The sequence below is a fragment of the Leuciscus leuciscus genome, assembly GCF_965113295.1.
Source record: "Leuciscus leuciscus genome assembly, chromosome: 8".
Classification (NCBI taxonomy): domain Eukaryota; kingdom Metazoa; phylum Chordata; class Actinopteri; order Cypriniformes; family Leuciscidae; genus Leuciscus; species Leuciscus leuciscus.
Window position 1 is genome coordinate 38,537,385 of NC_138732.1, and position 19,940 is coordinate 38,557,324.

The window sequence follows — 19,940 nt, forward strand, 5'->3', positions numbered from 1 at the left end:
ACAGTAGTGGTAAATTAACCGGATACGGTTCTGTAGGCTATATCGGTTGTCGGGCACATAAACATGCAAATAATCCATATTGGTTATAAAAATATATATATATTAGTCGATCTCTACTATTCAGTGTCCAGGAATCGACTCTTTTGGAGAAGACTTCCCATCACTTATCCTCACCATTAGAAATGTCTTGAGAATCAATGCTTTCGTCGTCCGGAGAATTACCCAAGAACTCATGAAGTTTAGTCACCAATGTATTCAGCTTACTGGACCTGAAAGAAACACAAGATATAGTATGCATCAAGAAACAAAGACATACGAAGACAATAGGCCACATTTACACACAATAGTACCACAGACTGAACTGAGTAAGGAATATCAGTGTAAGAAAAGCTAAAATTTATTACACAAAAAAGGACATCACAGTGGAGGATAATACTATAGTACCTACTATATTGAGGCAGAAACTACAGCACATATTATGAAGATAACTAGTAATAAAACAATAACAAAAATGCAAGTACAGGAAGCAGAATTTACACTCACTGTCCATTGATTTATTAAATGTGTGCTAAACATGCTAAAAAAAAAACTCGGAAATAAACCGTAAACAAAAGTGACTTTGCAGTACGTAAAACCGTCAATTTAGGTTTAAATAAACACGAATAGCTGAAATGAAAACGAAACACTAACAATGACCGAAAAGGAAAGCCGTTATTAACGTGAGGAGAGTTTTTAGCGGTCTCTGTTGATTGGCAGGTGGCGTCATCACTGAGCCCGTCTCCTATTAGCGCGAAACACAACAGCCGGTAACAGGACGGAAGACACGCACTGATAACAGCGAACATAAACAAACCGAGCAGCTCGTGTGCCTCACATTAAGAGCAAGAAACATGCCACCAGACCAAATACATGAATAAGTCAAGAGAGTGGAAAAAAACAAATCGTCTCGCTACAGATGACTGTTATTCATGATGTTTTGGCTACTTGTTTGACACTGACTGTTATCCACTGATTCGTTTTCAATACACGAGCTGATGTTACAAGAAAACACAAGAGAGAAAGACACAACAATAATACGCAAATCCCCTAAATCTACGCCAAAACAGCCATTTTAATGAAGTACTGAGAATTTGGTGGAGAAAGGCCTAGTTTTTGCACATGACCAATGCAGCTATATCTGCACAATAGGGTGATTAATGAAAACTACTTGTAAAACAAAAGCAAGGCACTTCATTATGATTTCATTCATCATAAAATATCCTTATGACTCCCCCTAACTATTCACCACACTTGGGCATAGATGTAAAGTGCACAAATGCACGCGCGTAATAACCCGGCTGCATCCCTACACCTACCTGGAGATCTCAATGCTCAACTCACGCGCAGATCTACGAGATGTCACTGTTGAGGCCCCGCGAGGAAAGCTGATTTTTCATTCGATCCGGTCAATTTTCACGTGTGTGGTAAAAGTAAATTGTGTTTAACGCCGATCAGGACAGACAAAGCGAGAGCGCCATCTTGCCGGATGGCTCGAGACGCGCTAAAATGGCGCACGCGAGACTCCTCGCATCTGCGCGCGCGCTCTGTGAACACACTGGACGCGGCGAGTGGTCACATGCAGTTCACTTTTGACACGATAGTCCCGCGTCCTCTTTGCGTGCTCACTGAATGCAATTTTAAAATGCACAGAAAGATAATATATAATGCATGTGATGCAAAGAAAGTGCAGCATGGAAGGGGGAACTAGGGCATGAGTTCTATGATGCATTCCGGACGAATGCTTGCTGTTATACCGGCGCTTGCTATAATAATAAATGTCCAGAAATCACGGCATGCATTTTGTTTCATATTATGTTATGACCCCAATATGCTTAGCATCTGTGCTATTGCAGTTTGTTATGCAAGCATCACAATGCAGACTTTGCACATTACAGACAGACTCGTAGTTCATGCTACATACAGACTGCATGCATGTGGAGAGGAGTGTGTGTTCTCCGCCACATGTGTGCATGATCGCATCCTCAGTAGTGCACATACCTGCAGATATCGGTGGTCATTTCGTCCCCTTTTTAAACCCGCGACCTCCTTTAAAATATGCTTTTTATTTTTATTTTACTTTTTGAAATTATTTCCCCCCCTAGACGCAGACTTGGATTGCTTGATATTAAACAATGCCAGGATCCATGTTGCTATGGTGGAGCTCCATGCAGCTGATTGGCTCGTTTTATCTCATAACTGTAAACCAGGAAGAGAACTGCTTTACAGATGCATTCTTCATTTTAAATGTAAAATATAATAATACTAAGCTGGTCTGCCATTGCAATGACTTGATCCCTAATCTGTGTGAAAATTAATCATTCAGCAAAATTGCATCAACATGAATACAAAGAAACTTAAGGGCGAATCAGGTAAAAGAAATGATTTTATTTTGAAGCAAATAACAAAAACAATGACATTCATTTACATCTGATTGAAAATCATATTTTATGCATGTTCACTGGAAGTTTAAACGAAAGCTCTTCTCCTGTTCCTTGCTGCGGCTTTCACACACCTTTGAGACCTCCTCCACTCGCCTCTGGAGTAACACTACACAGAAAAAGTGCACGTTAAACATGATGCAAAGTAACACTTCATAATGGACTGGCAATTTATTTTTATTATGTCTATGGGTGTGTTTACACTTGTAGGTCGGTTCACTTGGTTCATTTGGTCCAGAAATGTATTTATTTTTGTCCTGGTCTGGTTAGTGTTCACATTGTAATTTTAACACCAAACCTAAAGGCATCGGGATACGTTCACAACCTGATTGGTCGGCTTTTATTACGTTTATTTTGCGATGGAACTTACCGAACATCCAAAACAATGCTGTGTTCTTGGATAATCACACTCGTTGTATGAGCGTAGCTACATATGATGGTATTTTGACCAGCTGAGAACTCGTGAAGAGCTTATAAAATGTGTAAATGAGTCAAAACAGCGACAGGAATCCCTCAGTCAAACACAAACACAGATCTGCTGTGAGATTCTTGCCTTTCTAGCGCCATATCTTCCTGTTTTTGGTTCGTTTACATGTCTTTGGTCAGTGTAGCATTCATATTTCATTCGAACCACACCAGAGTTTTCAGCATCTCGGTCCGCTTGTTTGGTGGCACCAGGGTTCAGATGGCAGCGTTCACACTTATTCAAATGAACCACACTAACACAGCAATCGCACCAGGGCTCGTTTTAATCCAACCAAACATGCCAAGTGTGAACAAAAGACTCCATAAAAAGACTCCTCTAAATCCAAGAAGATACTAACCAGAGTTTTGTTCTACCCACTGTAGGGAGTCCATGTGTGCATTCAGGATTTTGCAGATCTGCTGAAGCTGAAAAAAACAACACCACCCTTCATTCTTTGCCCAGATCGCATGACGATTCATAAAAAAAGCGTTTCTCTATCAAATATAGATCACGTTTTGCATACCGGGTCAGTGGTGTCTCCAGGTCCGCTGGATGTGTTGAGGTGTTCAATAATCTCTTTCAGATCTTGGGACATTCTCTTGAGTTGGGCATCCACATTTTCTGCCAACTTGTACCTGGATAAAAGAGATCATTCAAATACTCGGTGACGTCACAGTGCATGCAGAAGAAACATGAGCGGACTGCTTTTGTTCTTACGTTCTTTCTCGCTCTTCATCTGCATTCTGCATGTAAATGGTTCCGCTTTGCTCTTTCACAGACTCCTCTAGCGGACTGAGAAGATCCTCCAGCTCTTTCTGCTGGGACAGGATGAAGTCCAGCTCTTGATCCAGCCTGTGGTACAAGAACCGAGATATGAGTAACACAAAGTTCACATCAAACACAGCAAATTACAGTATGCATGTTGTCTGGAGATTTCTTAGATGGTTTGTTTCATGCAACTTAATGAGCACGACTTATTACTCGGCTCTCTGGAATACTTGACTGTGACTGGTCAAGTGCTGTATTTTTTTCAATATTTTTGTATAATGAGCACTAAACTGTATAATAAACTGTATAACTGTTGCCCTCTGGTCGGCACTACAGAGCACCAGATCAGCCAGACACAATCTCCCACATGAACAAGCAATAGGATACTGCCAACAAGGTCTCTTCATTGTGCAATTAATCGTGATTGATTTTCGAATTTGGTTTGGTTTCCAAGGATTATGAAAACAAGATAATCAAGGTAAAATGATTATGGTGCTGCTGCCGCATTCAGTCCAGCACACCTTCCTTTGCTTCACAGCGGTGTACATTCGCTCTTCCCTAAGACAAACTCAGCTTTCAAATCAGCCAAATAAGCTAGTGTTGAAAATGCAGTCTACTGTTGCTAAACTGCGGGACGTTTTTGATATTAAACCCTGTTATTAAAAGCACATTAAGCCACAAAAGAGACACTGTTCCCCAAAATGCCCATTTGAACAGTATTCACATAAATCCAGTCAGTTCTGTCACAAGTAAACGTACACCGTGTATCAGTATATTAGATCCGTGCATTAGGTCTTAAAGTGACAGCAGCCTAATAAACCTGCTGCAGTCTGGCATTAATGATAATCAAACAACAAATGACAAAGGAAAATCACTCACTGATCTTGCCTGAATGACTGAAGTAGCTCTAATAAGGACTGATCTATATTTAATGTGTACAGTGAGACTATGCAATGTTATTTTACATTTGATTATTCAATTTTTTGTTGTAAGCTATTACTTACCTAAATAGCATTGTTAGTACATCTTCATGAAAAACTTAAACCACTGTTTATTTGTATTTTTCATTCAGTTGTATTTCTTTTCTTTGTTCTTATTGTATTGCCGACTGTTCTCTTGTCTTATGTAGGGTGAGGATCCTTTTCTTACATTAGTTAACCTAATAGTTTTTGCTGAAGTATGGATAATTGTGAAACTTCACTGATATTTAAATTGACTCATATCGTAAAATGAGACTTTGATCATATCACCCACCAATAATCATGTGAAATAATCGTGATTTCAGTACTGACCAAAACATATCGTGATTATGATTTCTGCCATAATCGATCAGCCCTACAATAATAATTTTATATGCTTTCTTATTATGTACCTCATGTACATTCATACATTTAAATCTGTAAATAGAATGTATTATATATATATATATATTGTATTACTGTGTATTGTACAGTATTATATTTAATTGTATTGTCTATTCTTTATTATTGTGTTATATTCTTTTTACTGCCTTATCTATCTCTATGTCTGTACTTTATTCTGCACTGGAAGCTCAACCTGTCACCAAAACAGATTCCTTGTGTGTGTGAACATACTTGGCATTTAGGCGACCTTGAGTGTCCAGAAAGGCGCCAAATAAATAAAATGTATTATTATTATTAAAGTTTATTCTGATTTCCTGCTGTGCTAGTTTCTCTTACATCACTCAGTGCCGTCTCACAATAAATGATCTCAACTATAAGTAGAATAATGTACAGTCAGCCAGTCACTGCAAAAAATAAACTCCTTCATTTGACTCCTTACCTTCAGCTTTGTGTTATGGTCCTGATCACACTTTTGGGATTTGAATTGTAATAAGGACTGGATGATGGTACATTATCTCTTGCCTATTAATGCTCTTCCACCACCAAACCAAGCTTTAGTGAATTAGTCAATATACATTGAACCTTTTAATCCAAGTAAAACATTGATTACCTTCGTTGATCCAGTTTCACTTTCTCCATATCTTTATGTAAAGAAGTTATCTAAAAGAAAAAGAAAAGAAAATTGACTGAATTGTTACTGGAAACTTGTTCAGGCAGAGTCTCATCAACAGGGTTGGGTTTACAGTTGATCAAGTTAACTACATGTTTCTCTAGACCAGTCACTTCATTCATGCCAAAGAAAACAGCCACCTGTACATACATGAACACCTGCAACTCACTGATGAGTTTAGTTCATATACACTGGCAGTCAATAGTTTGGATTTATCAAGATTGTAAGTCTCTTATCCTCACCAAGGCTGCATTTATTTGATGAAAAACGATCTTCTCATAAATTATAATAAACATCACATATCTAAATTCCCTGTAAGCATATTTTCAAGCCAGCCTTTCACGATCTCTCATTCGTCGAGGTGTCTGGGCATCAAGTCAATGCTTGTTGTGCGTTTTCTTACAGTCTGCACTGAAATGTTTTTTCCCAACTTTCATCAGGTCATCAGTATATCAAGGGTTTTTCTCGGCTGCTCTGATCAAACATCTTATTCCCCTTGTTCATGTAGCCATAGCCTTTTTGATGTAATAAAACACCTTCTCGTAGCTTCTGTGAGAGCTCTTCTGTCTTGGCTATATCTGCAACTAACATCGTTGAATACACCAAGCCGTCAGTAGGCGTCGGGGCCTTTTTGAGCGTCGGCCGACTTATTTTTTTCGGCGTGTTCTGCACCATTGGCTCAAGTCGGACATTGTTGTTTTGGGTTTTTTTCTCGTCGGGCCATTGATGAGAGAGAAAACTCTGATCGGCTGTTCAGTTTAGCATACGAGTCTATGAAAGCGAGCCAAGACGGTACAGACAGAAAGTTATAATTTTACGTCAACTTACTTGAGCAACACTGCACGAATATTTTCATAACATGAGTGGAATAAAGAACGTGATCAGCAAGATTTATATTCAAAACGTTAAGCAAGCACTGTTTTGTTGATGGTTTGTATTCCTGCAGTCTTAGTTTCGCTTTCCCTTTTTAAATGACTAATATAGACAAATATATCTGCAGAAATAGACAATTGTCTCATTTACACACAGACGCAGAACGTGCGTGCTAGTTGACAGTCGGCTGTGGTCCTTTGGCGTTCATTGACCTTAAAATGGTATATATGCTTTTTTGTTTTAACTGGATCGTTAAAAAAGCTTACATTTGTAAATTGTTACAATCTCTGTGGGGTTGAATAAGTTTGAATAAAGTAGTTCCAGGCAGGTCTCGACCGCATTACAGTTCCACATCACTTCGCGTAGTCAACTGTAATAACGGAAAATAGGATACAATTCATAACAAGAAAAAGCATTTCGCCCCATGCGCTTGATCTGCAATTTTCAATGTCTAGCTTCACAATCAATAGAAACATGCAGTTTAATTTGAATAAATAAACTATAAAGTCCTATCTATAATCAATAGAAAATTAAACTGAATATAGGCTAAATAAATGGATAGTCCTGCAGCACGGATTTTTATTGCAGATAATATAACAAATAAATAATTATTGATAGGCCTACTTGTTAAAAGGGCTTTGGGTTTCATTTATTTGGCTAGTCTACTGTCATCTGTCAATAATAGAAAAAAAAAAAGAATTAACGAATTAAAAAAATAATAATATTGACGCACATGCTTTTCTGTCTCATTATTGCAACATCTCTCTCTAATAACTGCATTAATAACTGCATAAAGCCGGGAACACACTTTAAGGCCGGTTATGAATGTAATTTGATACTTATGACTGATCATGACCAAACGTGTGTTCAGCGCGTTCAGTCTGTGTTCAAAGTCGGTGTTTAAAATCTGCTGCAGTCGATGAAACCAGTCAGAGAATGTGTTCGTGTGTCCCCAGCATTAGTCTGCTATCAGCGGCTCAAACCTCCGTTACTAACTCTACCTAACCCTAACCCTAACTCAGCATTAGTCTGCTATCAGCGGCTCAAACCTCCGTTACTCTGAAATGACGTTTTGGAATTAGCAACGGAGGCATGGGATTAGATGCGTAAGAAATTAGTCCTACATACAAGAGCGTTTTAATGACAAAAACTTTACAAACGTCTTGAAATACATAAGCTGAAAAATGTTTCGAGGTGTGGTAACTAGGGATGCACGATATTGGATTTTGGCCGATATTCGATATGCCGATATTTTCAAACTCATTTTGTCCGATACCGATACCGATGTATATACACATTTTTCGCCTGATATATTTACACTTTAATTTTACTGAAGAGAAATCCAAATCAGTCTCCTGTACTGCCTTTACCGTATTACACTCATGTGTTGTAGATAAGGCAATACACAAGACAAACAAAACATTTGATTCTACCATAAATGTATCATTTTACAAATGTAGACAGACATTCACCCCTGAAAAATAGGTAAATTATTTCACTTGGAGAATAAATGATATGCCAGTGCCACATTTTATTTTTAAGTTCAGACTTCAAACTTCAGTTTTTAGGAGTAAAATAAATAAAAATTAAATTTTAAATAAAAAGTATTGCCTAACAAAAAACTAAAAAAACTAAATAATGCAAACAAGTCATTGGATAACATTGGGCTGCATATAAAGAAACAAAATGCATGTGCCATGGATAAATACAATGGAATCGCCTCCGCACGGACAATAAGGAAATTATTTGAATCAAACCATATTGATGATGAAAATAATACGAGAACAAAAAAATGATAGTTATTAATAATGCATCAATGTTTTTGAAAATAGAATAATTTTTTTTTACTATTACAGTAATAGTAAACATCTTTAATATTAGGCTTACTGTTTCAGATGACATCATTGCGGTTTGAGCTGCGCGCACTGAAGCAACGAACATTAAACTGAATCGCTTTGCCAGAAGGTTAATCAACTCAACGGTTGCTGAAGAATGCAACTAAACCAAGGAATGTACAACTTTTTATTACAATAGAATAGTGTATACAATTATAATAATATGACAGTCCCAATCATATCTTTTAATGTTTTGCATTGCCGTTTGATCATGCGCGCGATGAAGCTGAAGAGAACGAGCACCTGGAAACTGAATAACTTTTCTAGCAGGTTTGTTTAAATCACCGAAACGCACCCTATGTGAGATTAATCAGATATTTATGTTACATAAACAAAATATTACGACTTATCATATATCTGCACAAAATGACATGAATGCACAAGCGAACTTAACCCTGTTCTGGACGCGCTATTCCCACAACAACGCGCTGAAACACGGCAACTAAAACATCGTTCATTAACTCAACCAAACGCATCCTATATTAGATTAATCAGACATATACACACATAATTAACATATTACAACTTACAATGGCACAAAATGCTGTGAATGCTCAAGCGAACTTGGCTGTGTTTGTCATGAAGGCTTAACTCCATACGCGCTCTTTCCGCCACAATGCGCTCGTCGCGCTGAAACACCGGCGAACACGAATTCACAACATTATTTTACAGGCGTGTTCTTATTATAATGTTATGATGCCTATGTGACAGGTTTGTGCTGCACATGTTGCACTTAAATCTTCGTTTTCGAAGTGATTCCAATCATTCAAAACCATCATGGCGAACAGCGCGCATCTCTCAACTGAAGTATATAATCTATTATATATCGGCTTTGATATATCGGCCTTATTTTCTTATCGGATCGATAACGATAACATCAAAAATGACCATTTATCGGCCGATATCGAAATGTGGTCGATATATCGTGCATCCCTAGAGGTAACTGTAGTATAAGCGGAATAATTGACTTCAGGCCGTTGAATTATTAGAAAAATAATGCACACCCGAGGTGTAACGGCCACTCCGCTTCACGTCGTGACCGCATTACCACCTCGGGTGTGCATTATTTTTCTAATAATTCAACGGCCTGTCGTCAATTATTCCTTACATATAAAAAGAGAGAGAGAGAGATCCTTTCATGAGTTCAGAGAAGGCTCTTTATTGGTCATGTAATCATTAGGTGTTGCTGTAACTGTACCAGTGTAAAGATGGCGTATGCAGTAAGAGAAAACGGTGTATGTCTCTACCTTCTCTCCGTTCTCCACCAGCATACGGTCCCAGGCGTTGACCTGAGTGGCCTGCTGAAGAAAGTGTCGTTCTTGGTCTTCCAACTCTGAGCTCCACTTGTTAATCAAAGCCTCCAGCTGAGCATATGACATCACTGGAGCAGTGCTGACAGAAGACAACACAAGAATGTCATTCTGCAACTTGACAGAAGAAAACATGTGGCGTGACACGCGTGAAAAGCTTTGTACCTGGTAGTGATGGCAGCAGTCGAGGTGGTAGTGCCTGGTGCAGTAGATGCTATAGTCTTCAGCCCCAGAGAGAAGCCAGTAGTAACTCCAGTGCTAGCAATAGCTACAAAAGACACACACACACAACAGAGGAAAATATCTATAACGAGAGCTCTTTTAATAGTTGTACTTTGGGCTGAATTATTTGTTGAGTGTGCATTAATGAGCGTGAGTGAGGGCACCTGAGGTCACAGCAGGAGCCGCTCCCAGAGGCTTCAGGGACAGGCTTGTGGGAGCGATGGATGCTGAGGTCATCACAGGAGCCACGGAGGCCATCGACGAGCCCACTGACAGAGCACAGAGAACGACAACACACATGCATTATATAATTGCATTGCATATAATGTGTGCTGGTCAACTAGTCTAAAATTAAGAAACCCCTAGAACACAGTAAAAAATAATAATAATAAAAAAAAAAAATATATATATATATATATATATATAGGAACATAGGAACATTGCGTACAATTAAGATAGGCTAATTAATTTAATTTCCAATATCCAAATATGATACTAAATACCACAGAGAAAAGGGCTTCTATCTGTGACGTGCTCTCTTTGCATTTGAACATTGCACATTTTAAACAGGACACGCATTAGCTGAATAAATGTTAGCCAATACAAACATATTTATATAAAACATTTGACAATGAATAGACAGGAGTCCAATAATAGCATAACAAATCACTTATTCTAAAAATAATATAAAGTATAAGTTCCGAATCCGACATATAATGAGGGCTGTGTTAACAGTAAAACGCCCGTCATTTAACGAATTTTAAAAGCAGGGATGAATAATACAAAATGCTTTTTGACAGAAAAAAAACAAGCAAGAACAAAATTTAAATTTAGCCCGTCAATTCTGTGCGCGCGCGCGTCCGTGTTTGAGAGAGAGCTCGCGCAGCACTGATACAACGGTACTTTTTAATCCATAAGTAACTAACGCGCTAGTTTTCATACAAAATAAATATGTAACATAATTAGGTACTTTAGTTATAATGAACACAATAACGTAACACATACGTTTCTCAACACTGAGAATGAATGAATAAATAAACGCCTGTTTCTCCAGACTCGCGCTTATCAGTAATCCACAAATCACAGCACTTTCATAATCACTAACGTTAAGCCATAGCGATTTCAAGATTTATAGTTCAGCATTACTTGAGCATTTTATTATTTGCATGACTGAATGATGTCTTCCTCTTTTCTGAGTGACCATGAATAACTTAACGGAGTATTTTAAGATAATCCATGCGATCTGTGATCATCGAATCCATAAGATTAAGTTAACTCAACAATCATCTTTCCACATCGACCCCAGGCCGTTTACCTTCAGGAGTCAGAAGTACCGTGACTACTGTACTGTACTGTCCTCGCTCATGACATCAGTCAGACGGCGGCCGCGGGAGTGGAAGGGGGATCGAGCGGGAATCTTTATTGGTGTCGATTTTCAGTCTCTTTTTAATGATAGGCCTTACGCATCTGTCAATCATCCCCGCTTGCTATTTGGGGAATGAACCCAGTGCTATGATTGGTCGAACTCTTCTTCTTTTGCTGTAGCTTGATTTGAGGACAGCGCGTGCACAGAGGCGTCACCAGGTTTTTGCGTAGTTTAAAATGACAAATCGTATCAGCGTACTTTGAAGTCAAAATGCGTATCCGCTACGCAAAATGCGTACAGGTTGGCAGGTCTGCAATGAGTCATGTTTACAGATATAGTTGTTTATATTTCAAATGTATTTAAATGTGTTATTAATGTTGCAATTAACATTAACCAAAGTTATTAAAGGCTGTAAAAGTATTGTTCATTGCTAGTTAACTAATATTAGGAAATAAAAACTTATTGTGTGGAACTTTACAAGTGTTACAAAGTAATTTGAACTGATTTAACTGATATTGTAGACCTTACCATCGGAAAAAACAGGTTCTCTAAGAGATTTTGCAAACGCAGATGTGCTTTATATTGTTTTGCTTTATCTGAGCCAACAGATTCACATTCAGTGTGGAAAATGTGATGCAGCGCTGCAATAGGAAATCACGCTCGCCTATGTTAGACTACATTAACTTTTAGCAGAAGCTTTTATCCAAGGAGACTCATCACAAGAACCAAAGATACATATATGGTTTGTGTGTGTAATATATTATATAAAGCTTGGCTTGGGAATTTGACTGAAGTAGAAGTTTCTTCATGACAAGAGGTGGAGGAGGGACTCACATGTGAATCCTGTGGCTGTTGTTGAGGCTATAGGATTCGCGAACAGAGAGGATATTGGACCCGCCATGGACTGACTCGTTAGAGCAGAGCTGGTGGGAGCTGGGGTGGCTGAACAAGAACAAACATGTTATACAACAATTTTTTTGTCTTTTGCCAGTTTTTCTAATATTTGAATACCGACACAACATATTACATACCTGAAGTTTTAATTCCAAAGTTAATTGCAGTTGTTGAGGCTGTGGAGGCGGTTGAAGCACCAAGAGTCAGACCTATAAACCAGTAGCACAACAAATTATTACATATACAGTACTGTGTAAAAGTCTTAGGCATGTTAATTTATGGGAGAGAATTTAAATGAAACATGCAAGGTGATTTACTATTTTGGTGATTTATTATTAATAATGGTGATGCCATTATTTACAACCCAAAAAAAGCATGTCTTAAACCTAACGCTAATTTGCGCTGCTCTTGGTATATTGCGTTGGTCATTATGGAAATGATCCGCTGCGTCTGTGTTCTTTAATGTGTGTGTCGTCAGTAGATCACGCACTGAACTCTCCACTCCCATAGGCGCTTTTTGGGAATTGCGCTCTCATGCTAATTTGCCCTGTTTAGTAAATCTGGCCCATGGACTAAAGCCCTATTTGGACGGGACTAGTTTAACATGGAGAGGAGGGGTAAAGTCATTATTACCAGAGCTTCTCTGTGATTTTAGTCCCGTCCGAATGTGCATCTCAGTGATCATTACGGACAATGTCAGTAAAGATTACGGCGACTTTTACCTCCAGTAAAAGGTTCGGAAAAATGACCTCAGGTAATACTAATCCCATGCGAATAGACCCGCTGTAAATATTTAGTAATTTCCTGTTTAAAAGTAGTTTTCCGCTGTTTTTCAAGTATAAAGATGCTTGAAAAAGCATTCAGTTGCGTTCTAGACGCTGGGACGAGTCTGTGGCAAAACTCAAGTGTTTTCCACACATCATTCAGATCAGAAAGAAGATCGACAGCACTTGTTAGAGGCACGAAACATCTTTTAGCGTTTGGTAAATGCCTTTTACCAACACAATCCAATCTGAAGTTAACTAATACATTGTTTGACCGGACATACCTGTTTTATAAATATCGGTTATATGTGTTTGCGCACGTGATATCACGAAGCAACGTAATACACACATGACGACAGGTGGAGGACAGCGATGCGCAAATCGAGTTACTCTCACACTTCTGCTAGTTTTACTGAGATATCTTATCCCGTTCGAATTGGCCATTAATATTACAGACGTCCTGTGGCAAAATTACATTACTCCATCTACCCTTGTAAAGTTAATCCTGTCCGGATAGGGCTTAAAAGGAACAAAGCTGATGAACTGGATGTCAGAACATATGTAACTCTGTATGACCTGTAGGCTGAACCCCCAGTGAGAGCGCAGGGGTGGGCTGTGTCGGGGCAACTGAGGCTGCCTGAACTTTGGGCGTCCCAAAGCTGAATCCCCCCATAGGCTGCTGGGCCGCTGTAGTCTGAGGAGCCAGACCTCCGAGAGTGAAGCCCGTCCCGGCAGGTGAAGCCCCCAGAGTCATGCCTGTGGTTGCAGGTTGAGATGCTGCAGGTGTGCTGAGTTTAGGAAGGGAGGCGCTGGATGCAAAGACATAAACAGACTTTAAATATAAATATTACATATATCAGTTACTTTAAATATTACAGACATGTAATTGTTTCAAATCCTGTTGTTCCACTATCATTTTCCAACTCAAAAATCTGACAGGATGAGGCACGTCCAAAGTCATCATAAAACAGCCGTGATGGATAATCACAATTTTGAGGGTTTAGAAAGAGCCAGTCTACTTTGAAATCAAGCAGGAATACAGGAAAATTCCTAATGTGTCATGGTGTCATAGATGACATTCAGGTTAATTATAGAGTGAAACTGCTCACTTTTATAGTGGCCTTGGTTTCAGAAGAATATCCCTCATTGGTCCCCAATGGATTTTTTTAAAAGTCTTCATTAAAGCATTATAAGTACAAAGGTACAAGACTGTGTCCTCAGTGAGGGAAGGAACTACAATCCCATGAAGCACCGAGAATGAAATGGAATGAAATGGAGAAATAAAAAAGCTATGCAGTGTTCAACAGGAATTCTGCTTTTTAACAAATCTTTTTTAATTAGTTGAAATAATGCTAACAGATGGCTTTAACAGAACCATATACCATCGATTTACAATATTGCAGCTCACAGTAAGTCAGTCTTCAAAGGTTTTAAAGTTAAAATAATTCCCTTTTGGAGAAAATTATTAATTATGAAATTATTTTTATTTCCGGAAGCCGGCTGCTCCACTCTCTTCCTTGGAATAACAGTTTACTGTTGCTTTATTAAAGGGATAGTTCAAAAAAAAACAGAACATGCACCTTTCATACGGATTAGGTACATAATCAGAAGGTATTAGCTTTCGATTCGAATTTGTTCGTTTTAAAGTGGACATTTCAAGCTTTAGCCTACATAGGCTATATTTTGTTTCAATTCTCACGCTCCAGTTTATGGAGATCATGAAAGTGCGTCTGATTGTTTTATTTTATTTGACAAAAGCACAACGTTTTCTTGTTATTGTGAGTTTACACAAATAAAAGTAGTTGAGAATAATGTATTATTATTTTCTGTATGACCAGAAATGATAGAGTATTTTAAGTTGTTTCCACTGTTAATAGGAAAATGCAAGTGGTCACGCCCGCACCTCCGTGCCATGCAGTGCGCGCTCCACACTCAGCTTTGTTCCTTTTTTGCATAAAAGCGTCTTCTAAATATAGCTTATTAAATGTTATAATATAATAAAATAATATAAAATGATTATTATTTGCGTAGCTATACATGGACCTCAAACACACCGCGTCTTCTAAGTCAGGTGACTGCAAATGCGCAAAAACTCTTTCCATTGCAATTTTGTGAAATATTCCTTTTTCGAATTGCCTGAAAAACCACTTCATGCGGAGCATAAAAACGTTCTTGCGATAAACGGGAGTTTTTGCGAAATTAGCGTGTTTCCATTGTGCGTATTTTTAATTCGCAATTTCAATTTGCGCAATTTGAAGGGTAGCCTAACGGAAACACGGCTAGTGTCTCTCAACAACTTGCAATGCGCATAAGCCGCGTAACCTTGTTTTCCGCAAGGCGACTTCGCTGCTTCGTCTTGATCCGATTCTGCTTTTTCTCCGGTGGTGGTGGAGCTGTCTGGACATCTGAGGCTTCAGGCGTTCCTGATTCACCATCGTCCGTCGCGTCTGGCCTCTGAAAAAAGCTTTTACGGCTAGTCTGCCTGGGCCTGGCCATATTTGAAACGTCTCACTCATTCGTTCATTGTTTAGGTCTATATTACAGCCGTTTTAGGCGTGCGCTTTATTTGAAATGCAGCATGCGATGTTGTTTAATAACTTTCAAACGGTAGAGCCTGTTCCTTTATAACATAGCCAAAGGTCGGTGTATTTTTGTTTTATACATTTTAGGCTTATTCTCAAATTCAGATTGTGTTAGGGGGGCGGGATTATTAGGTACAATACGGACAATTTGACCGGAGAGATTTAATTTTGTCGGACATTTCATTTTTTTTTTTTTGGCCAATGTCCGGTAATTACCAGACAACGGAAACCCTGCCCCACACACACACACACACACTTCGCCCCTGATAAAGTCTCACCCAAAAGAGAAGCCTCCCCCAGAGGTGCTGCTCTGAGTCTGCGCTCCGAAGCTGAATCCACCTTGTGTGCTTCCATTGTTCTGCGTGGGCTGTGCGAGCAGTCCTGCGATCTGAGACTGCGGCGGGGGGTTTCCGAAGGTCTGGGTCTGGGGTTGGCTAAAGGTCTGACTCTGGGGTTGGCCAAAGGTCTGAGTCTGGGGTTGGCTAAATGTTTGAGTCTGGGGTTGGGTAAAGGTCTGAGTCTGGGGTTGGGTAAAGGTCTGGGTCTGGGGTTGGCTAAAGGTCTGGGGTTGGGGTTGGGTAAATGTTTGAGTCTGGGGTTGGGTAAAGGTCTGAGTCTGGGGTTGGGTAAAGGTCTGGGTCTGGGGTTGGCTAAAGGTCTGGGTCTGGGGTTGGGTAAAGGTCTGGGTCTGGGGTTGGGTAAAGGTCTGGGTCTGGGGTTGGGTAAAGGTCTGGGTCTGGGGTTGGCTGGCCCCGAAAGAGAAGCCCCCCCCTGCAGGAGCGCTGGTCTGCAGCCCGAAGCCCGTCGGGGCCGCAGCCGTGGTTTTGGGGGGTCCAAAGCTGAAGCCCCCAGTGCCCGCTTGTCCGAAGTTAAACGCCATAGTGCCTCAAAAGACCCTGTAAATGACGACAGGAGGGGAAAAATGTGTGAAATAACAGTAACTATGTTTCCATCCACCTATTTGTATGCAAATTTTGGAATATCTCATAAAATAACGCTGGATGGAAACACCAAGATGCACAATTGTGCATAAATTATAAAAGCGGACCGATCTCGTTTCACAGCATCTGAGATGAAACTATTATATAGTGGCTTCTCCCATTGCAGCAATTTCCTTTTTTCTTGGTGATATTTAGTGCCAGTTTATCAGGAAGTGACAATTTTGTTCTCCTCGGCTCACTGGATGGAAACGATTTGCAAATGTTTTATGCGATACTCCAATTTTGGCACATAAGTTAATTTAGCAACTTTGGATGGAAACATAGCTATTTTTATGGTCCTTGCTTTCCTGACAGTGGACCTGTAAATGACTATAATATGTGCAGGGATTCAAAGTCAAGTCAAGTCAAGTCAAGTTTATTTGTATAGCGCTTTTCACAATACAGATTGCATCAAAGCAGCTTCACAGTATTAAATTAAAATAATACAACAAAGTTTGTTTCAAGAGGAATTTATTGATTGATAAAATTAAATTAAATATCCCCAAAATATCCCCAACTGAGCAAGCCAAAGGCAACAGTGGCAAGGAACCGAAAAACTCCATCAAGTGACCTAATGGTGTCCTAAAACTCCATCAGGTGCCTTAATGGAGAAAAAAAAACCTTGGGAGAACCCAGGCTCAGTCGGGGGCCAGTTCTCCTCTGGCATTGGATAGAGGCCGGATTGTAGTTTGAACTGTAGGATTATATGAATGCCTGGCTGAAGAGATGCGACTTTAATCTAGTTTTAAACTGGGAGAGCGAGTCTGAGCAACGAACAGTATCAGGAAGACTATTCCAGAGTTTTGGAGCCAAATGTGAAAATGCTCTCCCTCCTTTGGTGGTTCTGGATATCCTAGGTATGACCAAAAGCCTTGAATTTAGTGATCTCAAAGAGCGCGATGGATTATAGGGCGATAGAAGATCCGTTAAATAGACTGGAGCTAAGCCGTTTAGGGCTTTATAAGTCAGTAGCAATACCTTGTAATTAATACGGAACTTTATAGGTAACCAGTGTAGAGATGATAGAATTGGTGTTATATGATCATATTTTCTTGATCTCGTAAGAACTCTAGCGGCGGCATTTTGGACTAACTGTAGCTTGTTTATTGAGGATGCAGGACAACCAGCTAATAAAGCATTACAGTAATCCAGTCTCGAGGTCATGAATGCATGAACTAACTTTTCTGCATCAGAAACTGATAGCATATTACGTAGCTTAGCAATGTTTCTAAGGTGGAAAAAGGCTGTTTTTGTAACATAAGAAATATGATTTTCAAAAGACAGGTTGCAATCGAGTATAACACCCAGGTCTTTTACTGTAGAGGATAAAGTAACAGGACATCCTATGATGTTAAAGTTGTATTGTGCGAGGTTTTGTGGGCGGTTTTTTGAACCGATAAGTATTACCTCTGTCTTGTCTGGATTTAATAAAAGAAAATTACGCGTCATCCAATCTTTTATATCTTTAACACACTCTGTCAATTTGGAAAATGTAGCGTTTTCATCCGGCCGTGATGAAATATATATTTGAGTGTCATCAGCATAACAATGGAAACTAATTCCATGTTTCCTTATAATATTTCCAAGTATCTGTTGCTACAATGAATTCCCATCAATTTGATTGCAGAGGAGATATGTATGAGATCAGTGCTGATCGGGCGCATGGGGCAGAAATGCCACACACACAAAAAAAGAATTTATGCTTTAATGTCCCTTTATGACCACTTGTATCTTAGGAAAAATCCACCAGGTTAGATTCTAATCTTCAATTCTTCAATGTTAAGAATAGTGGTTAAACACCACTGTGTGATAATCAGCGAACACAGTATAAACACATGTAAGTCAAATGGAAAGCTAAATGTGAAATATATTATGACATAGTTGACAGAGTTGCTGAGACTCAAATCATACTTTAGCTGCCTATTATAATGTTTGTAATGGCCATAGTACTGTAGATGTGTGCTGGGTCCTCTATTAGCTCATTAACTTAGACTATGATGCCCAAAAATGTTATCTATGTAGTCAGCTCTTTCATTACATTACACACCAAAATGCATCTAGATATACAACCTGAAACTAATGGCACGAAAACGCTGCCGAAGTAGGCAGTTCACAAGGTTTTGCGTCCAAAAAAATGTGTTTTATGTCCACTAGGCTTTGAGACTAAGATGAATCATACTGTCTATGAAGGCAAATCACTAGGTTTGGAGAAAGCCAGTGTTTTGGTGTCCAACTAGCCTCTCTTTTATATTCAGTGATAACATGATATTAAAATCAAATGATAACAAACTAAAGCATTAGATCAGCTTATGTGCTTCTTTAGAGATAAATATGTATAGAGTTTAATATTGTTGGTTCTTTAAAACTGATGAATGCGATAAAAGAACCGATATTGTTTAACATCAGTGATAATACAGCTAACGTTAGCTGACAGCTCATTACGTTCACAGAACTCCCTCTTCTGCACAATCACATCGCCAACGTTCTTATTTTAAAACTATGCCAGACTCACTAAACTATGTATTATAAGGTGGAATAAAACACTTTATATCGGGGGAAAATACAAATAAAACTTACGTACAGTTCTTCACTGCAGCTCACGCGCGCAATATTCGTCGTCACATCACATGCGCTTCCGCTCTGAGGACCTCTACTTCAACTGTCTAAAATACTGCCTGATCGAAATTACAGATCTCATCTCACACATGTAACTGGCAAGTTGGCCCTATCAAACATAGACAGTATATAAAGCTATCAAACTACAAAGACAAAATAAACTGGCGCACCAAATATATTTTTTTGTCTTTTTACTTATTGCAGTATTTAGTTCAGTTCCGATTACACCAAAAAGAGCCTAAAGTAGCAAACATGATAATACTATGTTGTTGTTGTTGTTGTTGTTGTTGTTGTTGTTGTTTTACAACAAGTCAGTATCTACACACAATTGAAGTCAATATTAAAAAATGACGGATTTGAATGGATTTACACATTTTATAGACAATAATGACTGTTGATGAAGCAATAACAACTAATATAACTGAACTTATATTAAAAGCCTAAATTAAGTTAAAGTTTAAAAAAAAAAAAATTATAATTAGTGTTTAGACAGCTCATAAGCATTAGGGACTCCCTAAGGACCGAAACAAATAATTATATACTATTATAAAATAATAACATAATTATAAAATAATAATACTTAGGCCTATGATGTTCTTTTATTTTATGCTACAGACTATGATTCTTTATTAAGTTCATTAGTCCAGAGTTTGCTTGAAAGCACAAATAAAATAATATGAGTATCCAGTAAGT

General features: G+C 38.8%; 2 protein-coding genes across 5 annotated transcripts in view; both read right to left on the reverse strand.

Moving 5' to 3' along the window:
* The window catches only part of atrx (ATRX chromatin remodeler), a 47,495-nt gene extending 45,319 nt beyond the window's left edge, over positions 1-2,176 (reverse strand). Inside the window, exons 1-2 of one of the 3 annotated variants that reach the window (XM_082178255.1) lie at positions 2,038-2,176; positions 175-269 (exon numbers count right to left, since the gene is read on the reverse strand). In XM_082178255.1, coding sequence (XP_082034381.1) covers positions 175-269; positions 2,038-2,057 — 115 coding nt within the window. In that variant the 5' untranslated portion in view covers positions 2,058-2,176. Of the gene's footprint in view, positions 1-174; positions 270-1,355; positions 1,561-2,037 lie in introns of those variants that run through there. The other 2 variants (XM_082178254.1, XM_082178256.1) reach the window with 2 other exon arrangements.
* Positions 2,177-2,404: 228 nt separating this feature from the next.
* On the reverse strand, positions 2,405-19,327 carry nup62l (nucleoporin 62 like). 2 transcript variants are annotated; one of them, XM_082178338.1, is made up of 13 exons: positions 19,213-19,327; positions 15,930-16,547; positions 13,646-13,878; positions 12,443-12,514; positions 12,246-12,353; positions 10,210-10,314; positions 9,989-10,091; positions 9,761-9,905; positions 5,686-5,735; positions 3,661-3,795; positions 3,467-3,578; positions 3,302-3,368; positions 2,405-2,586 (listed from the first exon to the last, which is right to left on the reverse strand). In XM_082178338.1, the coding sequence occupies exons 2-13, from the start codon at positions 16,529-16,531 to the stop codon at positions 2,495-2,497; spliced, it is 1,824 nt and encodes a 607-aa protein (XP_082034464.1). In that variant the 5' UTR covers positions 16,532-16,547; positions 19,213-19,327; the 3' UTR covers positions 2,405-2,494. The 2 variants fall into 2 exon arrangements, with proteins under 2 accessions (XP_082034464.1, XP_082034465.1); XM_082178339.1 differs by having other exon boundaries at positions 19,209-19,295.
* Positions 19,328-19,940: the final 613 nt, after the last annotated feature.